General features: G+C 41.6%; 1 protein-coding gene and 1 non-coding gene across 4 annotated transcripts in view; both read left to right on the top strand.

The window, feature by feature from the left end:
* Window positions 1-27,358, top strand: part of TOX (thymocyte selection associated high mobility group box) — a 309,790-nt gene that overhangs the window by 269,937 nt on the left and 12,495 nt on the right. For all 3 annotated transcript variants that reach the window (XM_086695151.1, XM_086695150.1, XM_086695152.1), the window contains 2 exons: window positions 5,148-5,378; window positions 17,005-17,085. In XM_086695151.1, coding sequence (XP_086551277.1) covers window positions 5,148-5,378; window positions 17,005-17,085 — 312 coding nt within the window. The remainder of the gene's footprint in view (window positions 1-5,147; window positions 5,379-17,004; window positions 17,086-27,358) is intronic.
* Window positions 8,710-8,794, top strand: TRNAR-UCG (transfer RNA arginine (anticodon UCG)). Its single transcript has one exon. It is a non-coding gene; the product is annotated as a tRNA-Arg (tRNA).

The raw sequence follows: 27,358 nt of genomic DNA on the forward strand, positions 1-27,358 counted from the left end.
TCAAATGTAACTAATTAAAATCAAATAAATAGAAAATACACTTCATCAGTTGTATGGCTCTAGAGCCATATGTGGCTAGCGACCACCCTTTCCGACAGCACAGAGAATATTTCCATCTTTCCAGAACATTCTATGAGACAGTGCTGCTCTCGACTTTAGAAGTCAGGGTCTCTTAGAAAATTAGGATGTAAAATTATAAGCTTTCATCCATCTAAGTAGGAATTCAGGATCTAGACAATACTCAAAATTAAGGTTCAGGGACCTATTACAAATCCATTTAGCTGATTTTTCCACCGTAATGATATTCATCATCGTGTTCATCCCAAGTAGTTGGTGGTCAAAAAAGCCAGGTGTCTTTCAAAATGCAATCTGTTACTGGCACGTAAGTGGATCCAAATTATAACAACGATTTTTTCCTCAAGGAGGCTTTGCATATGAGCAATGATCATGTGCTTTTCAAATACATGATGAAGCTACCTCCAGAAAGTAGGCCTTACAAATCCCTGGTTCCTTACACAGAATCTAAAACAATAGCTCATTTCTGTATCCTCAGGAACACAAGAAAAACGAAAAATAAATAATCAGGAGGTTCATGTGGCAGACACCCTTAAACTCACATAGCACTGCCCAAGTAGTTGGATGCATTAGATATCAAACCACAATGAGGACTTTTCATTCCATTATGCTGCACCCTAAAAACAAAGATGTTGTGCTTACCCAATAAGTCTTTATACAAGGAACACTGATTCCCTTCAAAGCACATTTTATTTTTTAAAAATAGAGAGCTTTTGGGGAGCCTGGGTGGCTCAGTCCGTTAGGTGTTCGACTTCAGCTCAGGTCACAATCTCATGGTTCGTGAGTTCGAGCCCCGCATTGGGCTCTGTGCTCACAGCCCAGAGCCTGGAGCCTGCTTCAGATTCTGTGTCTCCCTCTCTCTCTGCCCCTCACTGCCTTGTACTCTGTTCCTCTCTCTCTCTCTCTCTCTCTCAAAAATAAATATTTTAAAAAATTAAAAAAAAATAGAGACCTTTCATAAATAGTGTTTGTTTTTGCTTTTTCCTCTTCTATCAGCCTGCGATGGAAGTCAGGGCATAGCTGAAATCCCAGTTCAGTTCCATACTGGCGATTCTGTAAGTGGTCAGAATATTATGATCCAAGAATATAGTTTTAGTGATCTACTGTAATTACTGAGGGAAAGACAAGTGAATCCTGAGACGTAAATATTTAGTGTGTAGCCTTTAGCTTGGCCGTCTCGGGTGCCAGCTTTCCTTAATGGCAGAGGTGGCTGGCCTAGGTGGCTCAGTTGGTTAAGCAGCCAACTCTTAATTCTAGCTCAGGTCATGATCTCGCAGTTTGTGAGATCGAGCCCCGCATCAGCCTCCATCCTGTCAGCACGGGATTCTCTCTCTCCCTCTCTCTTGGCCCCTTCCCCGCTACTCTCTGTGTCTCTCTCAAAATAAATAAATAAACTTAAATAAATATCAATCGGTAATCAGTCAGTCAATCAGGCTTGCACCCGACTGTCCAAATAACAATTTAAAAAGGAAAGGTTGCATAAAGTTCAGCGGTTCGAAGACAATTTTGAACAGTGGAGGAGGGAAATTATTTAAATAATTTGGGAAAATCTTTTAATAAGTATATTTACATTGTGTCATAGGATATTGACTTCTGTGATTGACATTTGAGTATTTTCCAAAAAGATTGATAACCTCTGCAATCATAGAAATTTTAATACGTCACTAATTTTTTAACTGAAATTTCAAATGAGCCCAGGTGATATTCCATATGGATAAGCATTTATTTTCCTACACTTTGTTCCCTGTTTCTAAATATTTTCAATCCTTGAAGCAACATGACCTCCAATATCATGATCCCTCCATTTTTTTAATATTCTTCATTGTGGACTTTGGTTAACTCCTTTCTATTTTTCTTTTTAATAAATATTTTATAATTACAAATATAAGAATCGTCATGTTTATAAAATATTATGAAAAATACAAAGAAGAAAATCATGAAGATTCAGTCTATAACCCAGAGGAGTGACTATTAATGTATCAAATATTTTCTAAAAGTCTATTTGTTTTCTGTCTTACTACATATGTGCTTAATGTCCTAAAGCTCCCAAGTAAATTAGCATGGTTTAATTTCCTATAACAGAAACCACTTCTGCTTTGATTTATTCCTCCTCTAAGTTATGTTATTATTTTATGTTATAATTTTTATTACTATTCTAACAAATGTTAAGCACTTACTATGTGTTAGGAACCATGATAAGTGCTAGTGAACAAAATCACATGTGGACCTGCCCTAATGGTGCTTACAGTCTGGGGCGGGAGAAGATCTAACATTTAAATTATTATATAATTTCGTATGATGTGTATTCTCAAGGAAATGCACGGAACTATACAAGTGAATAACACGAACTTGACTGAGTTTGAGATACTTTAAGACTTGCACGCAGAGAAGCTCCTGGGTGGCTCAGTCAGTTGAGCGCCCGACTTCAGCTCAGGTCACGATTTCACGGTTTGTGGGTTCGAGCCCCGCGTCGGGCTCTGTGCTGACAGCTCGGAGCCTGGAGCCTGCTTCAGATTCTGTGTCTCTGTCTCTCTCTGCCCCTCCCCCATTCATGCTGTCTTTCTCCTCAAAAATAAATATAAACACTAAAATAACAAAAATAGAATTAAAAAATAAAAATACATAAAAAAGGCTTGCAAATAGAAATGTCAACTAGCAGTCATGTCAGTGTGTTCAAAATTCAGGGGAAACATGAGTTTGACAGTTGTCCACCAACAAAAGGTAATGGAAACTGTGTGCTTAGGAGATTACCTAAGTACAAACTCATGAGAGAAGACAGTTTACATCCTAATGTGCCTAAAAGACATCAGGAAGGCATAGTGGCCCTCGGTGGCCTGAACTGAGAGCAAAGTGATGGGGAAGGCACACTGAAATGAGTTGCAGAGGCTGTGTATACCCAGCCCGGACAACCACATGGAGGAGTTTAGTTGTGAAGAGAGGAAAGAAAGATACGGCCGTGTGTATCCCATAGGAGCAAAGAGAAAGGTGACTTTTTGTTTGCTTTGTCTCTCAAGCAATTAAATACCAGTGAGAACGCTACAGTTGAGGGTGTGTCTGAGGCCAGTGTCTCCTACTCATAAGCATTCTGCTTCCTTAGTGTAGAGTAAAGCGTGGGCATCGAATATTATTTAGAAGTTTCTGGACAATTCTAATGGACAGCCGTATTGGAGAGCCACTGTTCTAGGTCATGTTTGCCCACCTTTTTAGTCTATAACTAACACCAGTTTGCCCAGGATCAACTCAGCCTTAACATGCTAGACCTCTCGCAGATTTACGTGGGGACCAACAATTTCACACGATCACCTCTCAGATCCATCCTGGGGAAGATATCTTCTAGCGTTAATCTACCTTCGTTCGCCGGGTTCAAAGCATCCTGTCCCCGCAGGGGTGTTTGATCTCCTTCAGTAGGCAATTTCAAAATGACAAGCTTTTAGTTATCTTTCTCACTAAAAACAAGGCAAAGAATTCATGTAGCTTTTTTTCCTGTCTCCCTCTAGTTCTCGGAGCAGATCTTTTAAACGATGACAGTGTGGCATCACAAATTTCTTTCCATTCATTCAGTGAATTTTTTTAAGTGCCTGCCATAATTAACATCTTAAAAGTTTTAAGCAAATATAAATATATACCATCTCAGTAACCACAAAATGGCACCGCAGCTGGTTTGCAGTAGAGAAAATGGAGGCCCAGAGAAATATATAATTTGCTCAAGATTACACAGGCAAAAATAGCAAAGGAGGGAATAAGTCTAGATCCTCTGGTGTCATATCCACTGGGCATCACGCTTGCTCTCCACTGCTGGCAGTCATTTTACACGAACTCCCCTGCCTAGCAATTTGTCTGGATAAGATACGTATTGCTTGTACATATGTTTGCAGAGAGGAAAGAAGCAACAACAGCAGAAGGGGAAGGTGCAGCGTACCTCAATGTGATGATGGCAGCATTATCCGGAGAGAGCGCACATGTGCCTTTATGTTGGGGGGGGGGCACCTGAGCAGAGGATCCCAACGGAGGCAGCACTATTTGATATTTGTGGAGATTCGTAGAATTTTAGGGCCAGAGAGAAATCTTAGCCACAATCTCCCATTCTATAGAGGTGAAGTCACACCACATATAATTAGCTAATGTCAAAGATAATATTCAAATGCAGATACCTTAAAACCATTCAGGATGTCTTTTCCCACCTGCATCAGAATAACAATTGAAATCACCCAAATATCCATACTGGAGGACAAGGAAGACAATAGAACCAATTTTTAAACTGAGTGTAGAGCTGTTCTAGAAAGATCTGGAATCTAGAAGGTCTCCAGAGATGCACTGTCCAATATGATAGCCAATGTCCACATGTAACTATTTAAGTTTCAAGCATTCAAAATGAAATAAAACTTTAAATTTTGCTCCTTATTTATTCCAGCCACACTTCAAGTGCTCATTAGTTACATATGGCAAGTGGCTACCCTTTCGCATAATGCAGACTATAGAACTTTATCCTTATTACAGAAAGTTCCACTGGACAGCACTTATCTGTCTAGATGATGCCAGTCTCTAAACCATGAGCATTGCTAGCCTTCTATAGACCTAAGTGCAACATCAAACGTCCTTCAACTTTATTATTGGACACGTCACCCACCATGGTTTTAAAATCATAATTAGGAAAAAAAGGCTAAACTGCCCCAAAGAACACAAGTTAGATGGATCATACAATAGGGTCACTACAAGAGGAATCCACTGCCGTCACAGTTACAATGCTGCTTCTCATTCAGCTTCCTGAATGGGAAAAATGAGAAGTTGACGGGTAAGGGATATTTAATGGTATAACAATAGTAGAAAAAGAATCAATAATGCTATTTGAAAGGTATGTAAATTAGGCTGAAAGAAGGATAAATATGGCAACTGCAGGAAATATGAAGGTAGTTTTATCCAAAAAACAACAACAGCGACAAACCCAGGTGCCCCTGAGGAATGTCTGTGTTTGCGTGACGAGTATATCCGTGTAAGCCACCAAGGAGATCAATATGATATGTTGCCAAATAGTCTTAGTTCCTCCGTAATTCTGATTTGATTTTTTATTTCAGATCAATGGTGGAGAGAAGCGACCTGCGTCTGACATGGGGAAAAAGCCAAAAACCCCAAAAAAGAAGAAGAAGAAGGACCCCAATGAGCCTCAGAAGCCTGTGTCTGCGTATGCATTGTTCTTTCGTGATACTCAGGCTGCCATCAAGGGCCAAAATCCAAATGCTACCTTTGGTGAAGTCTCTAAAATTGTGGCTTCAATGTGGGATGGTTTAGGAGAAGAGCAAAAACAGGTAAGAAAGAATGCAAAGTGGGCTGGTGGGAATCAACGTGGTTTAAGAAAGAGTATGCACTCTAAAAAAAAAAAAAAAAAAAAAAAAAACAGCTTCAGAGGACTGTGGGTGAAGTTTTCCGATACCAGAATTAAGGCTGAGAATGCGCCCTGTCCGAACCGGACTTCAAGAGACTTTCACATAAGTTTATACTCCTTTACTACTCTTTTGTAAATAGCACGTTAGTTTCCTTTGTTTCGAAGTTTATATACTGTAGTTACTATTGGAAGGACTTTTACATGTCCCAGCCAGGATTACATCATTCCTTAACGTTGCCAATGTGATCATAAAGACTAAAAAAAAAAAAAAAAAAAAATACTGAAAATATTTTGAAAACTGTATACACCTCTCTCGAGCACTTATTATGTACCCTTTGGTCATCAAAACCCTCTTTGCTCTTTGCCAAACGAACCTTAGCCATTCCCTAAAGACCACCAGAGCCTGTTATTCAATCCCACGTATACTCGTATTTTTAGGCTGTGTTAAATGGGACCAGATGCCTGGTTATATTCTTCTGGTGTGGATTGCCACGATGTGAGGACCATGCTTAGGGAGGGCCATGTGGAGCATCTCAGCCACAGCATAAGTAGCCCAGAAGGTCTTAAGGATGATGGGAATCACAGAGAGCTAAGAGCTCAGTACGCAGATGTAGCCCACCTCAACGAAGAAGCAATACTGATCCCATATTTCTAAACCATGGAGTAGATTGCCATGGTCACCATCTCGAATTTCATTGTCAAAAAGAAAAAAAAATAGACAAGCATTATCATTAAATTACAGTCATTGAAACAATTACATGGATGCACCTTCAGCTGTTGCAGAATACGGAAAGGTGCTAATAATGGTGTATTAATCTCACATTTGACTCTTGGTAGAGACCTTCACCTTTCCTCATCAGGTCCAGGGAAGTGGGTAAGCAACAGAAAGTCTCAAAGCTATATACATCTAGAAGCAACTGTGTCTTGTGAGTATGGATCAACATCTAAATGTATATAGTTTCTTACTCTTCTCAGAAAACTTTCACATGATTTGTCTCATTGGTTCTGCTGAGTGCTCATAGACACTTTTATCTCAATTTTGTAGATCATGAAATAGAGCCAGATAGTTAAATTCATTCATGTATTCATTTAACAAGTGTTCGCTGAGCATTTACTATGTGCCCTGAGGCACTGTTCTGGACACCGGAGGTCTGGCAGAGAACAAAACAGAGTCCCTCGTTCCGCTGAATGGTTCATCTAAGATTACTTGGCTGGTGCATATAGTTACTGTGACTAGAACTTATCATTCTCTGCAGTCAGTTATGGTGGTGATGGTAGACCAGTTGCTAAGGAGCATAGAACCTGCCCTTCCTCCCAGTTCTCCCGAAGCCTTCTTTTCTGTCAGTCAAAGCTACCTTTTATAGTCTGAAATATCCATATATTTTCTTATGTCCTTTCCAAGATTGCCAGCCCAGAGGTGACTTCACAGGAAGGCACAGGCCTACAGTGTGGGCCACCATCTTGCAAGACTCATCTTCCAGGACAGAAAACACCCCACTGGAACATTGTGCACTCATTTAAAACATCCATCTCACTATTAAGAGGGTGGTCGATGTATTCTGTGATTCTGCTGAACCCCTAATACAGTTGTTTGGGGGTTTTAGAGCTGATTTCTAGCCTATCACAGATAAATTCGCTCCCACCCTCCCAAAGCTGAGGTATGGTTCCCAGCTGATGTTGGACATTCACTGGTGGGATTCTGCAGTGACTTCATTCTTCCACTCAGTAGAGCGTTGCTGAACGAGGAACTAAGTGCACATGAGACCAGGAATCCCAACCCCATTCCTGCCTGGATTTTGTAACCATAATGCCTCCCAGCACCATCTCTGATGCCACACAACGGGATGTACCCCTGTCTCCACTCTAATCACCCCTGTGTGTATTCTTAGCTAGGTACCAGGCTCCAATACTATAAACTCTTTTGCTTGGTGAGATGAAATTTCCCAGAGGAGACATTCAGAAAGTGATTGCAGGAAGTCTCATTCATCAGAGGACACACGTGATTCCGTCCTGAAGACCCAGCCCTCCCTCTACCCAAGACTCAGCTGGTGGGTGGGTGGGGGGGGCGCCGGGGTGTTGTTCCAAGGCACGTATGTGCTTCTCTAGCTTCGGCTTTGCCCACAGTTTTACTCCACGAAACATCTGTGCATCACCCGTCTGACTCCTCTTATCTCTCTCCCTGACCCCAGATACCTTTTCCTAATTGTTTCCCACATTCACTAAAGGAACTCAAGAGCTCGTGTGATTTGAAGACCAGTGGTTTCAAAGGGGGAAGTGTACAAAGACCCTCCCTAGCCCACGATTGGGCCTTCACATTATCACCGTGAAAAGTCAGTGCCTATACCCGTGTTTCCGGTGGAAAAGAATAATGCTCATATGATGAAAATCGGGTCGTTCCTCAAGGCAGCAAATATAATGCTGCAGGTTGTTCCCACTAATTCTATTATAATAAGGCCGTTTATTTTTATTATAGCAAGAGGGGAACATTAAGATAATATTCCACATTCTTTTTGTGTGACCATATAAAGCATTCACAGGCCCAAAGAATATGAGCTTCTCTATTCTCAACTGTCATGTTAAAAAGGAAAATTACTCCCATTCTCCCATACTGCCTTTCAAATCGGGGCTGAGCCTTTCTAATGTGGATAGACTCACAGCTATGATGTAACATTTGAGGATTTATAATTGTATACGTGTGATGACACATATACTTTTTCCGCTTTCTCTTTTGCGTTTTCTTTGCCATGTAATAAGTGACTTGTAATGAGTCCACCTTTAGGTTCTCTCTTAGCAGAAATATTCAGGGTTTGGGGGAAGAATTTGTTTTACAAATAAAGGCTGGGGGCGCCTGGGTGGCTTGGTCGGTTAAGCGTCCGACTTCGGCTCAGGTCATGATCTCACGGTCCGTGAGTTCGAGCCCCGCGTCGGGCTCTGTGCTGACAGCTCAGAGCCTGGAGCCTGTTTCGGATTCTGTGTCTCCTTTTCTCTCTGCTCCTCCCCTGTTCATGCTCTGTCTCTCTCTGTCTCAAAAATAAGTAAACGTTAAAAAAATTTTTTTTAAATAAATAAAAAATAAAGGCTGAAATTACATAGCAGTTGGCCTGTATAACTCATTGGATATTTGAAAGCAATTTCATAATCAGAATCCAGGTGTTAAAAAGCTATGCCAAGATTGTTGGCATATACCTTATTAAATAAAATACCTTATTAAAAATACCCATCTTTTTATCTTATTAAAAAAAAAGTTAAGGGGTGCCTGGGTGGCTCAGTCGGTAAAGCGTCTGACTTCGGCTCAGGTCATGATCTCGCGGTTCGTGGGTTCGATCCCCACATCAGGCTCTGTGCTGACAGCTCGGAGCCTGGAGCCTGCTTTGTATTCTGTGTCTCCCTCTCTCTCTACCCCTCCCCTGGTCTCTCTCTCTCTCTCTCTCTCTCTCCCTCACTCTCACTCTCTCTCTCTCTCTCTCTCTCTTGCTCTCAAAAATAAGCATTAAAAAAAATTTTAAGTTGATATTTAAGAAGTTGAGCACCATTACCAAATCAAGGTACTGGGAGCAGTGTGGGTCACTCACATGGCTTGTCCCCAGGCTCTATGCTCCTTTGACTTAACAGGGGCTCAGCATAGCTTTTCCTCTCCTCGTAAAAGCTGATCTTGCCTACTAAAGATAGGGAGGCTGAAGAGTTTGCTACAAAGTATGGTTTGGTAAGCCCCAGTGGATGCAAGCCCATCCCAGGCACAAGCAGAGAGAGGGTCAAATGAATGAAATCAGACACTGTGCTTACAAAAGGGAGCGTATCGCAGCAGACGGGCCACTGCCCTGCTGCTATGTGGCAGCTTTTCTCCCCCACTTTGCAAGAATTGCCAGCAAAGCGAACATGCCTGCCTCGAATGCACATTTGGGCATTGAGAGAATTTCAGCGGCATCTCCCAAAGTGTTATTATGTGTATTACCACCTGTTCTTTCCCTTTATGTTGACTCACTGTGCCAACATCACATAGTATCTCCGTTCCGAACTTAAATTAATTGTATTTTTACTCATCTAATATTCAAATTTGGGAGCACACACACTGCTATGTATTTTTAAAAGAATGTTGCTGGAGCCGATTGGAGGCAGACCATTAAACTTCAAAATTTAGGCGTGTTGCAAGAGCCCCACGTGATGCTATTGGCATTGTGTAGGCAGCTGGTTCGGGTAGGAAGCTAGGATTTCATGTGCCACAATTGTTCACAAATCCTGTTGTCATAATAGCCCACAATTATGAACAGCTACAGATATAAACACAAACTGGGGAAAAATGGACAAAATTATTGATGATTTATTAGGGGCTCAGAAAATTACAATATTTAAGGAAAAACAGCTATTAGTGAGATTACGATTGAACGTTTTCTTGACAGCCAGAGAGAACATGACTAATAGAGCCGCTGTATGTTTATGTCACATGCTTCCTCATTGTGGAGGGTGGGTGGGAATGAGAAAGCACAGCAGAAGGGCGGATCTTTATTTTCAGAATCCATGGTGAGTGAGCAACTATATGCACTTTGGTTTCTGTGAGGAATCTCTCAAAGAAGAAGAACCAAAAGGAAGCTGAAAGAAGTGACAAAAGTCCTACGGGAACACAAAACCTCCCTTATGAATCATCCCCACCAACACCACTGAACAAACGTCACGTATCCGAGATCTCTCCATTTTCATCCTTTGGAAGATGGTGCTGAACTCGAAATGGAAGCAGAATTGCGTTTGCGATTCCTACCAGAGGTTTTAAATGCTAATGAATCGTAAGACAATGGAGAGCCCATTTCGGAAGCATGCTAAGTTGTTCAGAAGGCACCAGATGGAGAAAGGGAAATAAAGCAGAAGTATTGCTGTGATGCTGGTCTTTGCTACTTATCTTCCACTGACTGGAACCTACGGAGAATGAAAAATAATGACTTAACAATATCACGCCCTGTATATTAGGCTCCTTGGAGTTTCAGCAGCCCTCAGCATCTTTTTTAGGAGGTCTCAGCTAAATTTCTTATCTGTCCCTGTGATTTCTGAATTCTCTGATTCCGGTCACCGCACTGTAAGATCTGGGTCCACAGTGACAATAGAGAACGAACCAAGCCCTACTAAATTAAGGAGGCTGCCCAGCGTTGAAGAGGGATTGGTCCGAGGAAGGATAAAGGGTTGTCGGGTCCTTTTTAGCCACAGAAAGTCAGCTCTTAAGTGGAAGAGGAAAGTCACCTTAAATCAGAACCAGATGTAAATTACTAAATGAACCTCAAGTTCCTAATTGGAGACACAGGCGGGCTGTAATACATTTAGCAAATTACAAACAAAATGTTCTTGTTTACATTACATTAAATGGCTTTAAAGCTTCAGCCAGAGAGCTAAATAAACATGCTGTTATGCTAAAAATGGAGTGGAAGGCCTGTTCAGAGTTTGGTGTGTTCGGAGAAACCACAGCCCCCGGTGCCCAGGGAGTATATTTTTGTAAATGTTGGTCCCGTCGTGCATGGAAGAGGAGAGTCAATTTACCTCCAGATCCAGAACCTAATGAGCAGATATCACTTGCAGGGAAACTGTTGGAATACTGTAACATATGCCTTCTTTCAGGATGCATAATTCATATCCAAGGATATTAGCCATAGCAGTTCAGCTCAATAGCAACACCTCATTATTTTATCCCTCAGTATTTATTCCTATGTTTGACGCCTCATGAAATTACTGTTAATGTGTTTATATAAGGGCAGATCTGACACAAGTGGCAAGAATGTAATTTCCTACTCATTCTTTCCTGCTGCCGTGTCCTCTTCCCCTGGTAGAAGCGGCAAGTGTAAATAGTTAATTTGCTTCAATTATGAGCCTGTCCTGCTAAATTAGAAGCAGCAGGGATATGAAGAGCCAGAATTATACTTATGAGGCAGCTGACAAATCCTCTGAGCCCATGGAATCAAATCATTTACTCCTCGTTGGTGCTCCAACACCCACTACATAAATGCTGCCGGGGTTTTCTCCCCCTTATCTTGCAGTAAAATTTGGATTTTGCGTCAACACCACTTAAGGTTAACTAAAATCCTGTGGCGCTGTAACATGCACACGTGTGTTTATCTCAGCCACTTCCTTATAAACGCTAATGCACTTGGCCTTTTTTTTTTCAACTAGGAGTACAAGATACGTGAAACAATTGTTCATTTATAAACTGTAGAATATAAGAACATTTTAATTCATGAGAATGTGACACTGAGCAATTAAAAATGTGAGATGAAATGATGAGCATGTTTTGCTTCTAAAATGCAGGTATATATATATGCAGGTATGTGTGTGTGTGTGTGTGTGTGTGTGTGTGTGTGTGTGTGTGTGTATACACACATATAACTGTCGGTACATAACGGGATTATTGCACGCAGGCATGAACGTACGTAGTACAGATGTAGAAACATCCTTTGCTCATACACAGTGGAAACGCATCGCACTTGAAAGTTTCCACGGCACTGATGCAGAGAGAACTTGAGCAAAATACTCATTCGAGCTGGTTGTGCTTTATGTGTTATTGGTGAAAATACTTGGAGTGGTCGGGTGACATATCTGTATATCAAATCCTCTGTTTCCACTGATGTGCATTTCAGTGTAGAAGATGTAATTCGGTGCTTTATCATGAGCACTCATGCTTACACTCACAAAAGGAGAGATCAGGAACCAGAGGGTCTACACTCGGTCGCAAATGTTTCCTGGGCACGTAGTAGATGTCCCAAGCAAGGCCCTGTGTCCTGGGGCTTCAGCTGTAGACAGTACAGTGGGGTGTCTGACTCATCGAGGGGAGTTCCCCGGCAGCTAGGAGGAGCCACTGAGGAAACAAAGGTGGATCTTTGATACTGGGTCAGTTTGGTTCACCTCATGGTTTTGCTAGATTTGTCGAAGGATATTGGGTAAAAGAACTATCCGTTGCAGTCTGTGCTTTCTTGTCTGTAAAATGAGAGTAATAATACCACTGCAACCTTCTTGTCAAAAGAATTAAAGACTCTAAATTTACAGACAGCCTGACCCACACACAAAATGCAGACAGTAGAGGCATGTTTTTAATGCCTTTTTTGATTCCATAGCTTCTGTGCCTCGCGTCACAGCCGGCACATAGTAGGCACTCAACGAATCGTTAAGTGTAACTGAATGACATCCTGCTTGCCCCAACCATCCTCATTTAGTAAACCAACACGTATACTGTGGAGTCATTGTTTTCAGAAAAGAGCTTGCCTACCATTATGTACACGTTGTTGTATAGACCATTTAGATGGATCAGATGGTCAGCCAAAGAATTGATAGTAAGACTTTTGTCACATTGTATGATGTTTTCGTTCCTTTGAATACTACTTTATAAATTTCTTTGAGTTCCGGAATGCTTAAGAAAACGCTGAGCAAGTGACACGTGATGGAAATTTAACCACATGTAAGTACTAAGTTCTATATAAAATACAGATGCACTTGCTCTGTCTTAAATAATAACAGTATTGAAAGAAGCTGAAAACGTTAATTTCTAAAGGATACAACAGGGAATTGTGATTAAATTATTATTTCTTATACACAACTGTACTTCTAAGCATTTTCTATAAATATGGACTGGTAGTGGGGACAAAAAAGAAAAATAACCCTACATTTGAAGTCAACCAAAAAGAAAAATGCCTTTAGGTTTTTTTTTTTCTTTTTGTAGTGTTTGAATAGAATACAGAATTGGAAGAATTATACATTTTTCTCTTATTATTACTGTAAAGGCTTGGTTGAAATAAACTATGACTATGGAGATTAACTAAGGGCCAGAGCAGAAAAGAAGGAAGGAAGAAGGAATTAAACGGTATTTAGATTTTCCTTTTTTTCTATGAGTTAGATGGATTGTTTGGGAAAGGAACAGAAAGTAAAAAAGGAAAATGACAGATTATACTAGACTTTTTTCCTATTTGAGTTTATCATTTTCACTGATACTGAACTGCTGATTTTAATTAGGGATTAACAGCCTATAAAAACATGTGTTGATGTGGGTATTTAGTGCATTTCAAAAATGAATCCGTGAATCACTAGATTATATGAACAGAGTTTGGGTTCTCCAGAAATGCTATTTGACGTCTATCTACGTATGCTTTAGATTAGCCATCATTTATGTTTTAGTTTAACCACTAAGATGCAGTCCTTAGATAGGATATGGTAGCTCTCTTAAAATAACAAACCACAGCCTATAACTAAGTTAGGACAGGATGGATTCAAAAGTGTTTGGATGAGCTGGGGAAAATGATAAATGATGTATTATGATTTTTAAATCCTCATCTGGCCAACTTTGCACTTTATTTCAAACAGCTGTCGACCATTTGGAAGCCATTTTGTAGCTCACCCGAGTACTAATATTTACTGTGTGAACCACATATCTTTAAAATATTTGTCTTTCCCTGAGAGAAAGAGAGAGAGAAACTGTTTCTTTCCCAGACTTGACTTTGACATAAATCAGACCCATCTTCCTAGGTTAGATGGTTTGATCCCTGCAAGGCTTGTTCATTGCCAAGTGCAGTCAGCATCATCTTCGGTTTCTGCAAGTAGGAGACTTTCTGCATCCATGAATAGAGGCTTTGAAACATTTTTGAGGAACTTTTTACTGGGGAGTTTTAAGTAACTGTTCTAAAGTAAGAGTTTCCCACTTCACCTGTATGAGGAATTCTTACACAGTTTCATCATTCTCTCACACATCCAAGGCCTTTCTTCGGACGTATATGTCAAATCTAGAATTCAGAAAGCATCCATGTGCAAGTTTAGAAGGTAGCATCAGTAAGACATACAGGTTGTATAATAATGGAGCCGTTAGGTAGTTCTCAAAGGTGAAGGTTCTAAATTACTGTCAGGGAAACCACGTCAGATTTTAATTTCACTCTGGGCTACTCCCCTTTAACTGCAACTACAGAAACAGACCTCTTGAAAGGACCACCCTTTGAATCCTCCTTCTGAACATCTCAGCTATGCAGGAAAGAGCAGACCGATCAATCCACGTAATATGACGTGATGAGTTTACTCTTTTCTAAAGTGCTATCTGGCCACTGTTGCGATGATCCCACGTAGCCAATCATCAATAGGCAATAGGGAGCCATTTCTAGAAGACAGGGCGCTCTGCATGCTAGTCAGGTATCCTGTAACAACATCGATCCCAGAGTGAAACCAGGGGGCACATATCCAGCCCAAAACATACTGAGTTAGCCACCTTTCTCCACTGGTTGTTAATCAACAAATTTCGGGAAAGTTAACACTTTGTGTGAGGTTGACTCCCAGGAGCCCAGCAAAAGGGTCGGCACTGGAGTAACACTGTTGCTGTTTCAGTAGAAACCAAATGCAAGAAAGATGATAGATGCTATAATCAGGCCTTCTGACAACACCATCGTATCTACTGATACTTAGAAAATGATGCTTCGGTCAACGCCATGGACCAAAGGATGTTGTGTTCGCCTGTAGGAGTTCAGCGAATCCTCGTTAGCTGACTGGGGGTCACTTGGAGTAGCGTGTTAATGAAAATGTGATGGAAATGTTTTGGGTATACAAGTGGATATTACCATCGAAGACATATTTACTAAATATTTACTTCAGAGTCCTGAATAGCATCTCTGTCTATGTGGGGACAAAACCCTCTCAAAACAGCTTTAAGGTATTAACAGCAAATGTAAACAGTGTCAGTTGAAGATCACGAATTATAAATCATGTCTTGGAGCAGAGGTTGAAGGGAAAACTATAAACAGAAATCTGTCTCTCAAGAAAAAAATAAATCAATAAAAAGCAGGAGAGCTCTGTGTCTCTGACTGACGGTGGCTGAACCAAGATGTATAATATACACATACCGTACTACTCAATGGCATTTGTTGCATGCCGGCATTTATTTGCTTTGACGTGCGAATTTTCAAAAGAGAATCTGAATTTGACTTCCAATAATTAGCTTAGTGAATTCCCAATACTCTTGTACTTGAACCAAGGAATGTATTGGCTTTTTACTAACAAACTTCTTTTGCGTTTCTTTGGTTTTGTATTTAGTAAAGATGGCACAAGGATTATATGATGATATTGTACGGATTCATAATTGCCTTATCATGATTGCCTTTTATTATACCAAAATACAGAAGTCGAGGCTGAAGACCTCCCAACTGAAAAACAATTAGCACCTTCATTTCATAGGGTCTTTTATAATTTGGTTGACAAGGTTAGTCATTTGTTTACCTTAAATGTTCTGCTTTAATTAATATATTCATGAGCAAATAATATTTCTCAGATCTTGAATTTCACAGTCAGCGACTGGGCTCAGCAAACCACCTTTGGCATTAGAAACCATAAATTGACCTCCGCTGCCAACATGGGCAGGTATTTCGTCTTTAGACATCATTTATATTTAACTACGCTGACTAATTCTAAAGCCGCTTTTCAATCCTGATCTGTGTCTGTTTTTGAGCTCGGCATTACAAAATATTAGCCAAGCCTCATTCCCCGCTGTGAAATTCAAGATGTGGGAAATTTAAAATAGTTGTATTGATGAAAATACATTTCCATTTACACAGTAAATGGTGAAAAATATTTTATTCTTTAAGGCTGATTTCAAAAGGTTGCCAAAAACAGATTCTAAAGCCTTGAAAGGATCAACTTAATGGTAGCCGACAACCATGCGTGTTCACTTTGCTAATCTTTCATTTTCGACTCTAATGACTCCTTTCTGTTTAACTTAGCGATGTGACCTTTAGCATACCAGCAAGTCATTTTTCAGTACTTTGGCTCAATTTGGGACGATTTTGCTTTTATTTTCAAGATGATTCCCTCTGAAAACTGAAAAGCTTCTGTAAAATGAAATGCATTTCAGAACATTTTTACCTTCTCACCGTGAGGGGTGCACAGATCCTTGTCATCCAGTGTCTTCGTTGGAAAGGGCAGGACCAGAGCAGGCTGCGCGGCATGGCATGGCGTGCCGTCCTCGGCCACTCGGGGTCCCCAGTCTACTCCCAAACGTGTCTTTGACTGCCGCAGCCGACTCCTGAGTCTTTGAAAATGGAACTTCAAGGCTCTAACTGTTAAAATAGTGATGAACCTGCAAACTTTGTAACTGTTCCTTTGATTTACTTTTTGAACAGAATCGGTCATCTTTGAAGTCCGTCCTTGTTTTTATATTTAGCATGGAACGTCTATACCAAGATTTTAATGCACTGTAGAATTATCTGCCCATTATACAAATATGAATGGCTTCTTTACTCGCTTGTGGTTTCCCTGGGAACCTTCATCAATAGCATCTTTCTAAGCCAACTACCTCCACTCTCAAAGTAACCCAGATAAATCCTTTCATACGCTTAATGTAAATGGAAAATTTTGCTCTTAATCTTCTTCTTATCTAGCCTATTGCCATACTTCTTAGAAATCTGCTCCAGTAAGAAAACATAATCTTTGGGGAGACATATACGATTATATAATTGTGTGTATGTGTGTGCGTGCAATTATCATTCTGCATTGTAGTTCTCTGGAAACAAAAGCAGATGCACTTTCTAATTTAAGACTCTTTGTTGTTGTTACAGGTCTATAAAAAGAAAACCGAGGCTGCTAAGAAGGAGTACCTGAAGCAACTAGCAGCCTACAGAGCCAGCCTCGTATCCAAGGTAACACGCGATTGTGTGGTACTGTGATGGAGTGTGGCCATCTTACTGCAGCCTATGTTGGTCATTTAAAAGCATAAAAGATCACTTTAGCATTTCGGCGCTATCGTCTTTGTGGAAAAAGAAAAAGTAAATCCTCAGCAAAGCTATCTGTGGGGGAAATATTTGTTCATACCTGAAGGAAGACCAGAGTGGCATCCTCTGGGCCTTTTGTGAAATCTTGTCCACTTGCTGATCATTGGCTCTGTGCGTTAGTCACAGCACAGTCTTTCTTTTTTTTTAGCGCAGTCTTTTTTTTTTTTTTTTTTAAGTTTATTTATTTCCTTTGAGAGAGGGAGGGAGTGCGAGCTGGGGACGGGCAGAGAGAGGGAGAGGGAGAATCCTAAGCAGGCTCCGCGCTGTCAGCACAGAGCCCGATGTGGGGCCGGAACCCATGAATTGTGAGATCATGACCTGAGTGGAAATCAAGAGTCAGACGCTTAACCAACTGAGCCACCCAGGCGCCCCACAGCACATTCTTAATCCTGAGCCAACTTTCGATTTCTCCACATCCCCCTCTGAAATTGCCCTCTCCCCCACACCCCATCCCATTGGCCTTAGCTGAGGAGATGCCAACTGACTTAAATTCTAGCCTCATTACAGTATCATTAGGATATTAGCTTGCTAAAGAAATACATAAATAAACCACAGCATTTCATTTGAAAATGAAAATGCCACTTAAAAAAATGTATACTTCAGAATATCTTAAACACTGGTCCTTTCTGTTATAAATACTCAAGGATTGAGTCTCTTTGGTCTCCGATTATCAAAGTTGTGTTTTGCCTCATAGACTTCTCAGGCAGGTCACCTCAGAGAGACGGGACTGAATCTGTAAGCACTGGACAGGATGTCATAGCAAGTCCAAATTTGACTATTACTTGGCTCAGTGTGGCTTGGGGCTCCGGCCTTCCTTCCATTCTCCTACAAAAACTCTCTTTCATCCACAAATATCCACCCCCTTCCCACAGCTCTAAAGCAATTGTATAAATTAGTTTTTCATCAGGGAAAATATCTACTGAATACACTGATGCAGAAAACAAAAGAGAATGCAAAAAACAAATGCATAAGAAATTTCATTCCACTCTTGTTCTAAGGCAACTCTGTTTTTCACTTCTAAGGTATGACATTGTGGGAAAGCTCAACTATTTGGGGGGGGGGGTGCTTGTTTTTTGCTTTTTGGGTTTTTTTAAATATAATTTATTGTCAAATTGGCTTCCATACAACACCCAGTGCTCATCCCAACAAGTGCCCTCCTCAATGCCCATCGCCCACTTTCCCCTCTCCCCCACCCCCATCAACCCTCAATACAACCCTCAGTGTATTTAAGAGTCTCTTATGGTTTGCCTCCCTCCCTCTCTGTAACTTTTTTTCCCCCTTCTCCTCCCCCCTGGTCTTCTGGTAAGTTTCTCAGGATCCACATAGGAGTGAAAACATATGGTATCTGTCTTTCTCTGACTGACTTATTTCACTTAGCATAATACCCTCCAGTTCCATCCACATTGCTGCAAATGGCCAGATTTCATTCTTTGTCGTTGCCAAGTAGTATTCCGTTGTGTATATAAACCACATCTTCTTTATCCATTCATCAGCTGATGAATGTGGCTCTTCCATAATGTGGCTCTTGTTGAAAGTGCTGCTATAAACACTGGGGTACAAGTGCCCCTATGCATCAGCACTCCCGGATCCCTTGGGTAAATTCCTACCAGTGCTATTGCTGAGTCATAGGTAGATCTGTTTTTAATTTTTTGAGGAACGTCCACACTGTTTTCCAGAGCGGCTGCACCAGTTTGCATTCCCACCAACAGTGCAAGAGGGTTCCCGTTTTTCCACATCCGTTGTTCATTTTAGCCACTCTGACTGGCGTGAGGTGATATCTCAGTGTGGTTTTGATTTGTACTTCCCTGACGAGGAGTGACGTTGAGCATCATTTCGTGTGTCTGTTGGCCATCTGGATGTCTTCTTTGGAAAAGTGAACTATTTGTTATTTAACCTTAAAATTTCCAGCTCTCCTGTACTCTCTCACTATGGATCTCATACTTCCTAGTTTATCTCACTCCTTTTGAAGATATTTATATTTTCTGCTGATTCCATCTCCCACTTCTGTATATTTATAGATTCACAGAGTGTGTGTGAAATTATAACCAAAAAATGAGGTACAAAATATTAGATCCAATAGGAAAAAAAGAGAAGTTACAAATTAGTGGATCCATCCAGCCATTGGATGAAATAGTCATGTTGATATTATTTAGATTAATATGCCCCACACGTAAGAGGGACTTTGAAAAAAGTGAATTCTCCTTATGTCACCTAAGTTAAGTTTCTTTTTGAGGATGTTAAATAGAATTCTAGCCAGAGCATCTTACATAGGAGAAAATCAATACATAAAGTCTCAATCCCAATACAAAGCGCTCTGGTTAATGTTATGCAGATTGCCAGAATGCCATAATCTGACTAAGCCTTTACTTTCAAAACAAGTGTCCTCAGATTTGCTCATCACTGCAACTTTTCCTACTGTTCATTCTCAGAGCTGCAACCCTCCGTATACGGCAATTTATATAAACGCTGCGAATTGCCATTTCTACATTTAAAAAACCAAGCACTTTTTTTTACAGCTTACTGTGACGTTTTTGTGTCTGTGTGTGTGTGTGTGTGTTTTCTCTTTGGCGGTAGGAATTTTGCTGGAACGGTTGAATGTCTGTTTATGTACAACTATCTATTGTGTGTATACAAATTGAAGGAAACTTACAAATACCCTCTCCAGGTTAGAAGGAATGGCTCTCTGATGTTACACGTGAGTGGATATTTGCAATGGAACCGTGCAGGCACGTACGGGAAATTTACCAACCTACCTTCCCATTGTACACAGACACGTAAAACACCATTTCTTTTCCATTTTAAGTGGTGACAAGGAAAAATAATAGCCATTCGTATGCACAGGTACACTTTTTCAGTGTTATAATTTTTTTTACATATTATAAATTATTTCCCTATTCTGAAAGATCTAAAGGTACAATCATAAAATGCTACATGATAATAATAGTCACAATTCCAAGTAACCACAGTGCACCAGCCGAGCTCTGTTTGTCCCCATTCCCTCATTCATGTATTCATTTGGCAAATTTCCCTGGGCATGTGGTCTGGGCCGAGCACCGTGCCAGGCTTCGAGGGCGCAGTGGAGAGTAGGCAGATACATCCCCTGAACTTAAGAAGCTTTTACCTTTTGTCCGGGAGACCAATAGCGAAAATGTAAACTAATAAATGACCAAGATCTTGGAGAGTCTAAGCATTCGGAAGGAAATAAAGGAAGGGACTTGATAGGGTGGTCTACAAAGCCCTCTTTGAAGAGGGAACCTTGCAGAGCTAAAGGAAGACCAGGGACTTGCAAGACAGAGAGCCTGAGGGAAAGCCCACCAGGCCGCAGGACAGCAAGCCCAAAGCCTCCCGGGACAGAAATATCTCTTTGAATTGAAGTCAGAGGTCAGCGTGGCTGGAGCTGAATGAAGAGAGGAAGCATGGTTTGAGGTGAAGCCAGGAAGACAGACAGGGGCTGAATCACGGAGACCTTGCAGAACACCGAAAGGAGCTAGATTTTATTCTCAGTACAGAAGGAAGCCACCGAAGGGGCGTCCGTAGAGGACGGGCAATCAGATTTAGAGTTTTAAAACATCACTTTATGCGGACGTGTTCTCTCAACCCCCTTACCTTATCCCTCAAAGGATGCTCGACCGTAAACATTTCACTAAAGAGGAAAAGTATCACATAGGCAACAAGTTGCCCAAGCCCAGAGTTGACCTTTACCGTCCTCAATCCCTGCTCTGGGCCTAGCAGTATATGCTTGACCTGCTCCCTTAAACCACCTCCTTCCCCACGAGTCATGGCACAGCGTTGACCTCCTCACTTCTAACGTCATTGTTGTCAAGGACGAACTACATCAACCACAGCATCGTGTTCATTGTCTGTGTTCTCGTGGGCAAGTTTTGTTAACCCCTCCCTAGCTACGCATTTTGGTACGTGTTCTCACTGCAGTACATTCACTTCACCAGATAGGGTTTCGCTCCCCTCGACCAATAGCTCTTGCCCTTGCTACTTTGCAGCCAAAGTCAAAAGCCCACCCAGGGCTGCACAAGACCTGCTCCACGTCAGGCACAAGCCTTGGTGCTGAGAGCACAAAGATGAACACAGATCAAAGTGAAATGTGTCCCCGTACTTGAAAAGCTTGAAGACTGTATTCTAAAGTTAGCTGCTTCTTATGGAACATAATCAAAAATAGAAACAGCCAGTTAACACTGGCTCCACCTATGAAAACGGAGTCCTAGGATGAGCAACGTTCCTCCCAATTACTATGTTCCAGCTTAAATATACTATATACCTTCTAATCCGGCATATTAATTATCATGACTCTGGGCCGGAATAAAATTGGCATCTACCAAAAATAAAAACACTCAGTCATAGTAAATAAATATTCTAGCCTTCATACTTCAGAACGATAACACGGACACATCGTCAGCAAGATACGGAAACTTTTCCAATCATAACACAAATACAAAAGGCGTCTTGCTGTCGAGTAGCTTCTGTGTGTCACATATGAGGCCTGGAATTTTCCAGGTGTTCCTACTCATCCTTCTCCTAACAACCTACAAGATAATATTTAGCCCATTTTCCAGATGGTCTCTAGGCAGAGAGATTAAATGATCCGCCCACAGAGACGAGAGGCTGGCAGGGGCAGACTGTCCTCAAGCGCCTCGCCGTCTCGTTCGAAGGCTTCTAGGCTTCTTCCATCCTGAGTGATTGTCAAATATTTGTGCCTCTAGAACTACAACCTCTTGTCATCCCCCGAGAAAACTGTATGCCAGCTCTGACGTAGTAGACAGCTGAGAGTAAAGCTGCCATGACTTAACTGAGGTGGAGTGGTGGTACAAGGTTTAAAAGGCTGCCGACTCCCACCCCCCCACTAACCCGCACCCCAGGGACTGGCCAGAGACCCTCGGGGGTATCTAGGGCCCACAGAGCGTTTGGGAAGCTTCGCTCCATATCAGGCTTTTCCAGCTGTGCCTGCACCTGCTTCACCTGGTCCCGTGGACCGGTGACGGACCCAGCCGGGGGCGACTCTGCCGTGCAAGAACCCTGGGATCAAAGGCGTGAACGGGAGCACAGAGTGTTGCAAAAACGACACCGGTCAGACCCTGGAATAACTTACGCCATTTTGGGCTCTATAATTTAAAGGAGGGGAAACTGAAGACATTTCAGACGAAAAAGTCATAAACGTGACTGGAAGGTAAAGGGGCAGAAGGCAGTAGCTGAGAAGAGAGCATTGGAAATTCCTAAGCCTGAAAAACAAAGACGCAGGCCTGTCCAAGCCCATGACGGGCATTAGAGCCAGGACTCTGATTACCTGTGCCCCCGTTTTCTGTGACTCTAGAACGGGAAACAGCGTTTCAGACTGGAGGAATTCGATCTGAGCAAGGCCTTACTAAACTCTTGAACGGGCTGGGCACATAATTTCTTTTAAAGGCAGGAAGCAAAGGTTTATAAATGAGGATGGGAGAAGAGCTCTAAGGCATGGGGCATCGCGGAAAATCTATTCAGGGTTCTTTAAAGTGCCTCCTTGGGGCGCCTGGGTGGCGCAGTCGGTTGAGCGTCCGACTTCAGCCAGGTCACGATCTCGCGGTCCGGAGTTCGAGCCCCGCGTCGGGCTCTGGGCTGACGGCTCAGAGCCTGGAGCCTGTTTCCGACTCTGTGTCTCCCTCTCTCTCTGCCCCTCCCCCGTTCATGCTCTGTCTCTCTCTGTCCCAAAAATAAAAAAATAAAAAACGTTGAAAAAAAAAAAAATTTAAAGTGCCTCCAGCCTCACACTGAGAGAGAGGGCGGTCCTCAGAGGGCAGCAAAGTCCACAAGGCCTGAGCGCAAGTAGGTGTGGGTTCATATTCCAGGCTTCCCACTTCTGACTTCAGATCTTCATGCACGTTGCTCGTCTACTTCTCAATTTACTCACCTGCTAAGCGGAGAAGACAGACAGCAGGACCTACATCACAGGGCTTCCCTGTTTATATAGAAACACTGTATAAATGCCATGATTCAGGAGCCTGAACACAAGAAGCACTGAATAAATACCAGCCATTCATTATTATTATTATTATTATTGTCAATTTTATTTTCCATGTATTGGTAGGTGTGCAGAGTTTGTGTGTGATAGAAAATTCGGCTGCGTCAGATTTTCAATTTGTCTGCAAGGCTGCTTTGACATAAAGGAATTTTAATTTTTTTTTGAGAGAGAGAGAGAAAGGCAGAGTGCGCTTGGGGGAGGGCAGAGAGAAAGGGAGACACAGAATCTGAAATAGGCTCGAGGCTCTGAGCTGTCAGCACAGAGCCTGACGCAGGCCTTGAACTCATAAGCTGTGAGATTATGACCCGAGCTGAAGTCGGACGCTTAGCCGACTGAGTCGCCCAGGCACCCCTACATAAGGGAATTTTAAAAGTGACCTTAGGGGCGCCTGGGTGGCGCAGTCGGTTAAGCGTCCGACTTCAACCAGGTCACGATCTCGCGGTCCGTGAGTTCGAGCCCCGCGTCAGGCTCTGGGCTGATGGCTCAGAGCCTGGAGCCTGTTTCCGATTCTGTGTCTCCCTCTCTCTCTGCCCCTCCCCCGTTCATGCTCTGTCTCTCTCTGTCCCAAAAATAAATAAACTTTAAAAAAAAAAAAAAAAAAAGTGACCTTAACATAAGAAAAATTTGCTTCATGGAGACATCCTTTTATAAATATAAGAAATGATGGAGATATTTTAAAAGCCCATCTACCCAGCTTTCCTAATTGAAATGGTCTTTATGAGCTGTTAGTCAGGGGAGACTAATAGTTTGACGACCAATAATATATACGATTATGAAGGCTAGAGCTCCCTGGTTTGAACATGCCATTTAAGGTCATTTTGGGTTGGGCCATTAAGTAAAGCTTAAGGGTATATAGATTTTCCATAGACTTGGGAATTCCTAGACCTGGGTCTGAATTATTATGTTGAAAATAATGTCTAACTTTAAAGCAATGGAACTAGTTTCATTTTACCACCTAGACCAGAATTTATATTCCCAAAATGAGTGTTGCATTCAAAGTAGTCACTTTGGGAGGCTACAAACTTCTTTTATTATTGCTCCCAGAATTCAAAAGATTTTTGAAACTGGTCTTTCAGAACTGCAGTCAAGAAAAGTGTATGAGCCACGTTAGAAAATCAATCTTGTTACATTGTTTTCACACCTCATTCTTTTCCCCAAACATCACCCAGATCTAACCCACAGACTTGGCTTCGAGTGACGATTAGCTGTTTCCAAAAATCAAATTCCCCATCAAAAGACAAAGAGTTGTCTGAGGATATGTAAAACAGGGTCCCACTGGCTCTGAAGAGAATTCCAGTAGGGAAATTCCCAAATATTCCAAGTAAGAGCAGCATTGTTTGGGATATGCATACAGCTTCTTAGAAATGCCAGCCTGGGAGGAGACAACATTTGAATGAATGGGTTCTCTGGTATGTTAAATAACAGTAATCTGAGTCATGACTTTAAGGCCACACATCAGATAGGAGATTTCGTTTCTACCTTGTACAGCGGACAATGGAAGCTTTTTATAAAAATATAGAGTGGAGGACAACATTGAATCAAATTAGGACAGTTCTCTGTTGCCATGACCAATAATAGTAAAGAGCCACAACACTCAGTTCAACAGAAGGATAATAAATTCACAAGGAATGATTTCTTTTGTTTGAAATAACTTCTAGAATTCATGCCATGGAGAGCTATTGAGACAAACGCTGGGTCTGAATTTGACAATGGGATGGATTATTTTATGACTGTTAACATAAAATTTGCAGCTCTGTAAGCCCAGATCGTGATTTAAAGATAATAAAATCTCACGCTTCAGGGTGTAAGTTAATCACCTGCAAGGACCAGGAAGAATTTTCCTTTCAAAAGTAACAATGCACAATTGAGTAGGTGCATAAATCCTGTTTAATTTCCAGTGCATCGAGTATTGGTCAGTGCTGAAAACAAGAATCAAATTAGATGGACTATTAATCTGATTTGGTTCAACAACTCCTATATTGTTGCTTCCACTGAGTTTTATGTCTTGTGTTTATACTTTGCTATTTTAAATAACAATTGCTTTGTCAGTTTCTCGTTTCTATAACACTTATCATCCCAGAATGGGGGCATTTATACACTGTGCAGTATTATCTGCTTTGTACAAAATAAATGAAATTGAAACTATCTCAGGAATCAACAACGTGGTTAATAAGAAGTATCTTAAGGTTTATAGAGTTGTATCCCTTGTGGAAGATTCTATGAGAAGACCCAAAAGGTCTCTGTTCACACACACACACACGCACACACACACTCATTTTGCTGATGGAAAACATCTTTCAGAATCAGTGGTCTAAAATCAAAGAAGGAATAGAACTTACTCAGAAATTAAGAGCAAAAACACGTTCCTCTCATGAAAATGTCATATTTAAGGGTTGATTTTCAGTTGTGTATACAGTGGTAAAATCACATTTGCCAGGTGACCTACCCAAACCACATACCGCTAAAGAAAAGTGGTTAGTGTGTTTGAAAATGGAAGCAAATTTAAGTTATGTAGTTTGTATGGGAAAACAGTTCGGATTTAGGAATGGTAGGTATGGAGCCCTTTATAAACAATCTAACTGATCTGCAAAATTGTAGCCTTGCTCTCTCAGTTTAATTAGAAGAACATGACAGAGTAGATTAAATTTATGATTTCTTCGTCTTCCCATTTAATCAGAGTATGAATTCATGGCACTTGGCTGTGGGAAACGAATTTATTCTACTACCTATCTTCCAAAGCAGTAAAAGAGCTCTGTAATTAATAGACAGTTTGTTGTATTCGTCTGAATAACAGTTAATCAGAAGTAAAGGGGCCCCTGGGGGCTCAGTCGGTTAAGCGTCCAGTTCTTGATTTCAGCTCAGGTCTTGATCTCCCAGCTCGTGGGATTGAGCTCTGCATCGGGCTCCATGCTGACAGTGTGGAGCCTGCTTTGGATTCTCTCCCTCACTCCATGCCCCTCCCCCACTCCCTCTTTCTGTCGTTCTCTCTCTCCAAATAAATGAATATTTAAAAAAAAAAAAAAAAGAATCAGAAGTGAAGCTAGAAACAGGTTTTTTTTTCCCCATCTAAATGAGTGGACCTTTACATAAAGATACAAATTCTCTAAATGTAAGTGGAACACAGTTAGCTTCCTTCTGCCCCGCCACCCACCACAGTGGGGAATAAAGGGCAGGGTACGGGGGCGGGGGGGGGGGGGGGGGCGCCTGGGTGGCTCAGTCGGTTGAGCGTCCAGCTTCAGCTCAAGTCACGATCTTGTGGTTCGTGAGTTCGAGCCCCACGTTGGGGCTCTGTGCTGACAGCTCGGAGCCTCCTTCACATTCTGTGTCTCCATCTCTCTCTGCCCCTACCCTGCGTGCTCTCTCTCTCTCCCTCTCTCTCTCTCAAAATGAATAAATTTAAAAAAATTAAGGGCAGGGTACATAACCAAAGGACAGAGGGTTATAATTTCTCGTCACTTCAAGAAGGGTATGGTTCATGCTGACAGCAGAGAAGAGAGCGGAAAAGACCGATCTGATCTTCTGGGGGTCAGAGATGCTTTTCTTGATGATGCAGGACATTGTCCTAAAGAGGGAATACAGGCAGAGAGCCTCTACTGGAGCGCCTATCATGCGTAGGCACGTGGCTACACATCAGACTAGACTCATTATCCATCTTCTCACATTCGACAATTCGGAAAGCAGAGGCAAAACATAGAGAACTGCTCAAAATTCTTCCTCCCTCCATATTAAAAATTACGTTTCAAGTGTTGCCTGGCTCATCCTTTTGGGGAACCTGTCTCATTTGTTTGCCCAGAGAGAGAGTCCTTCTAGGGATGAAAAGCACTATTTCAAAATAGGTTTAGCATTGCTGATCCTTACATGCCTTAGTGTGGAGAAGATAAATGACAGATAAATGGCTGGGGAGACAAAATGTTGTGTTTAATTACCATGAGAAGCCAGTCTTCACGAGGTTGGCAAAAAGTGTCTCCAATTAGGTTGGACTCTATTTTTATGTACCGAGGGCTGTAGATCGTCCTCTCTGAATCTGTCTTTCTGTCATCTCTCTATATGGTGGACCACATGCTGTTATTCGAAAGGCTGACGGGCGGCGCCTGTGTGGCTCAGTCCGTTAAGTCTCCGACTCTTGATTTCAGT

Source organism: Puma concolor, chromosome F2, assembly GCF_028749965.1.
Source record: "Puma concolor isolate L17-30 chromosome F2, mPumCon1.1.hap2, whole genome shotgun sequence".
In the NCBI taxonomy this organism is placed as follows: Eukaryota; Metazoa; Chordata; class Mammalia; order Carnivora; family Felidae; genus Puma; species Puma concolor.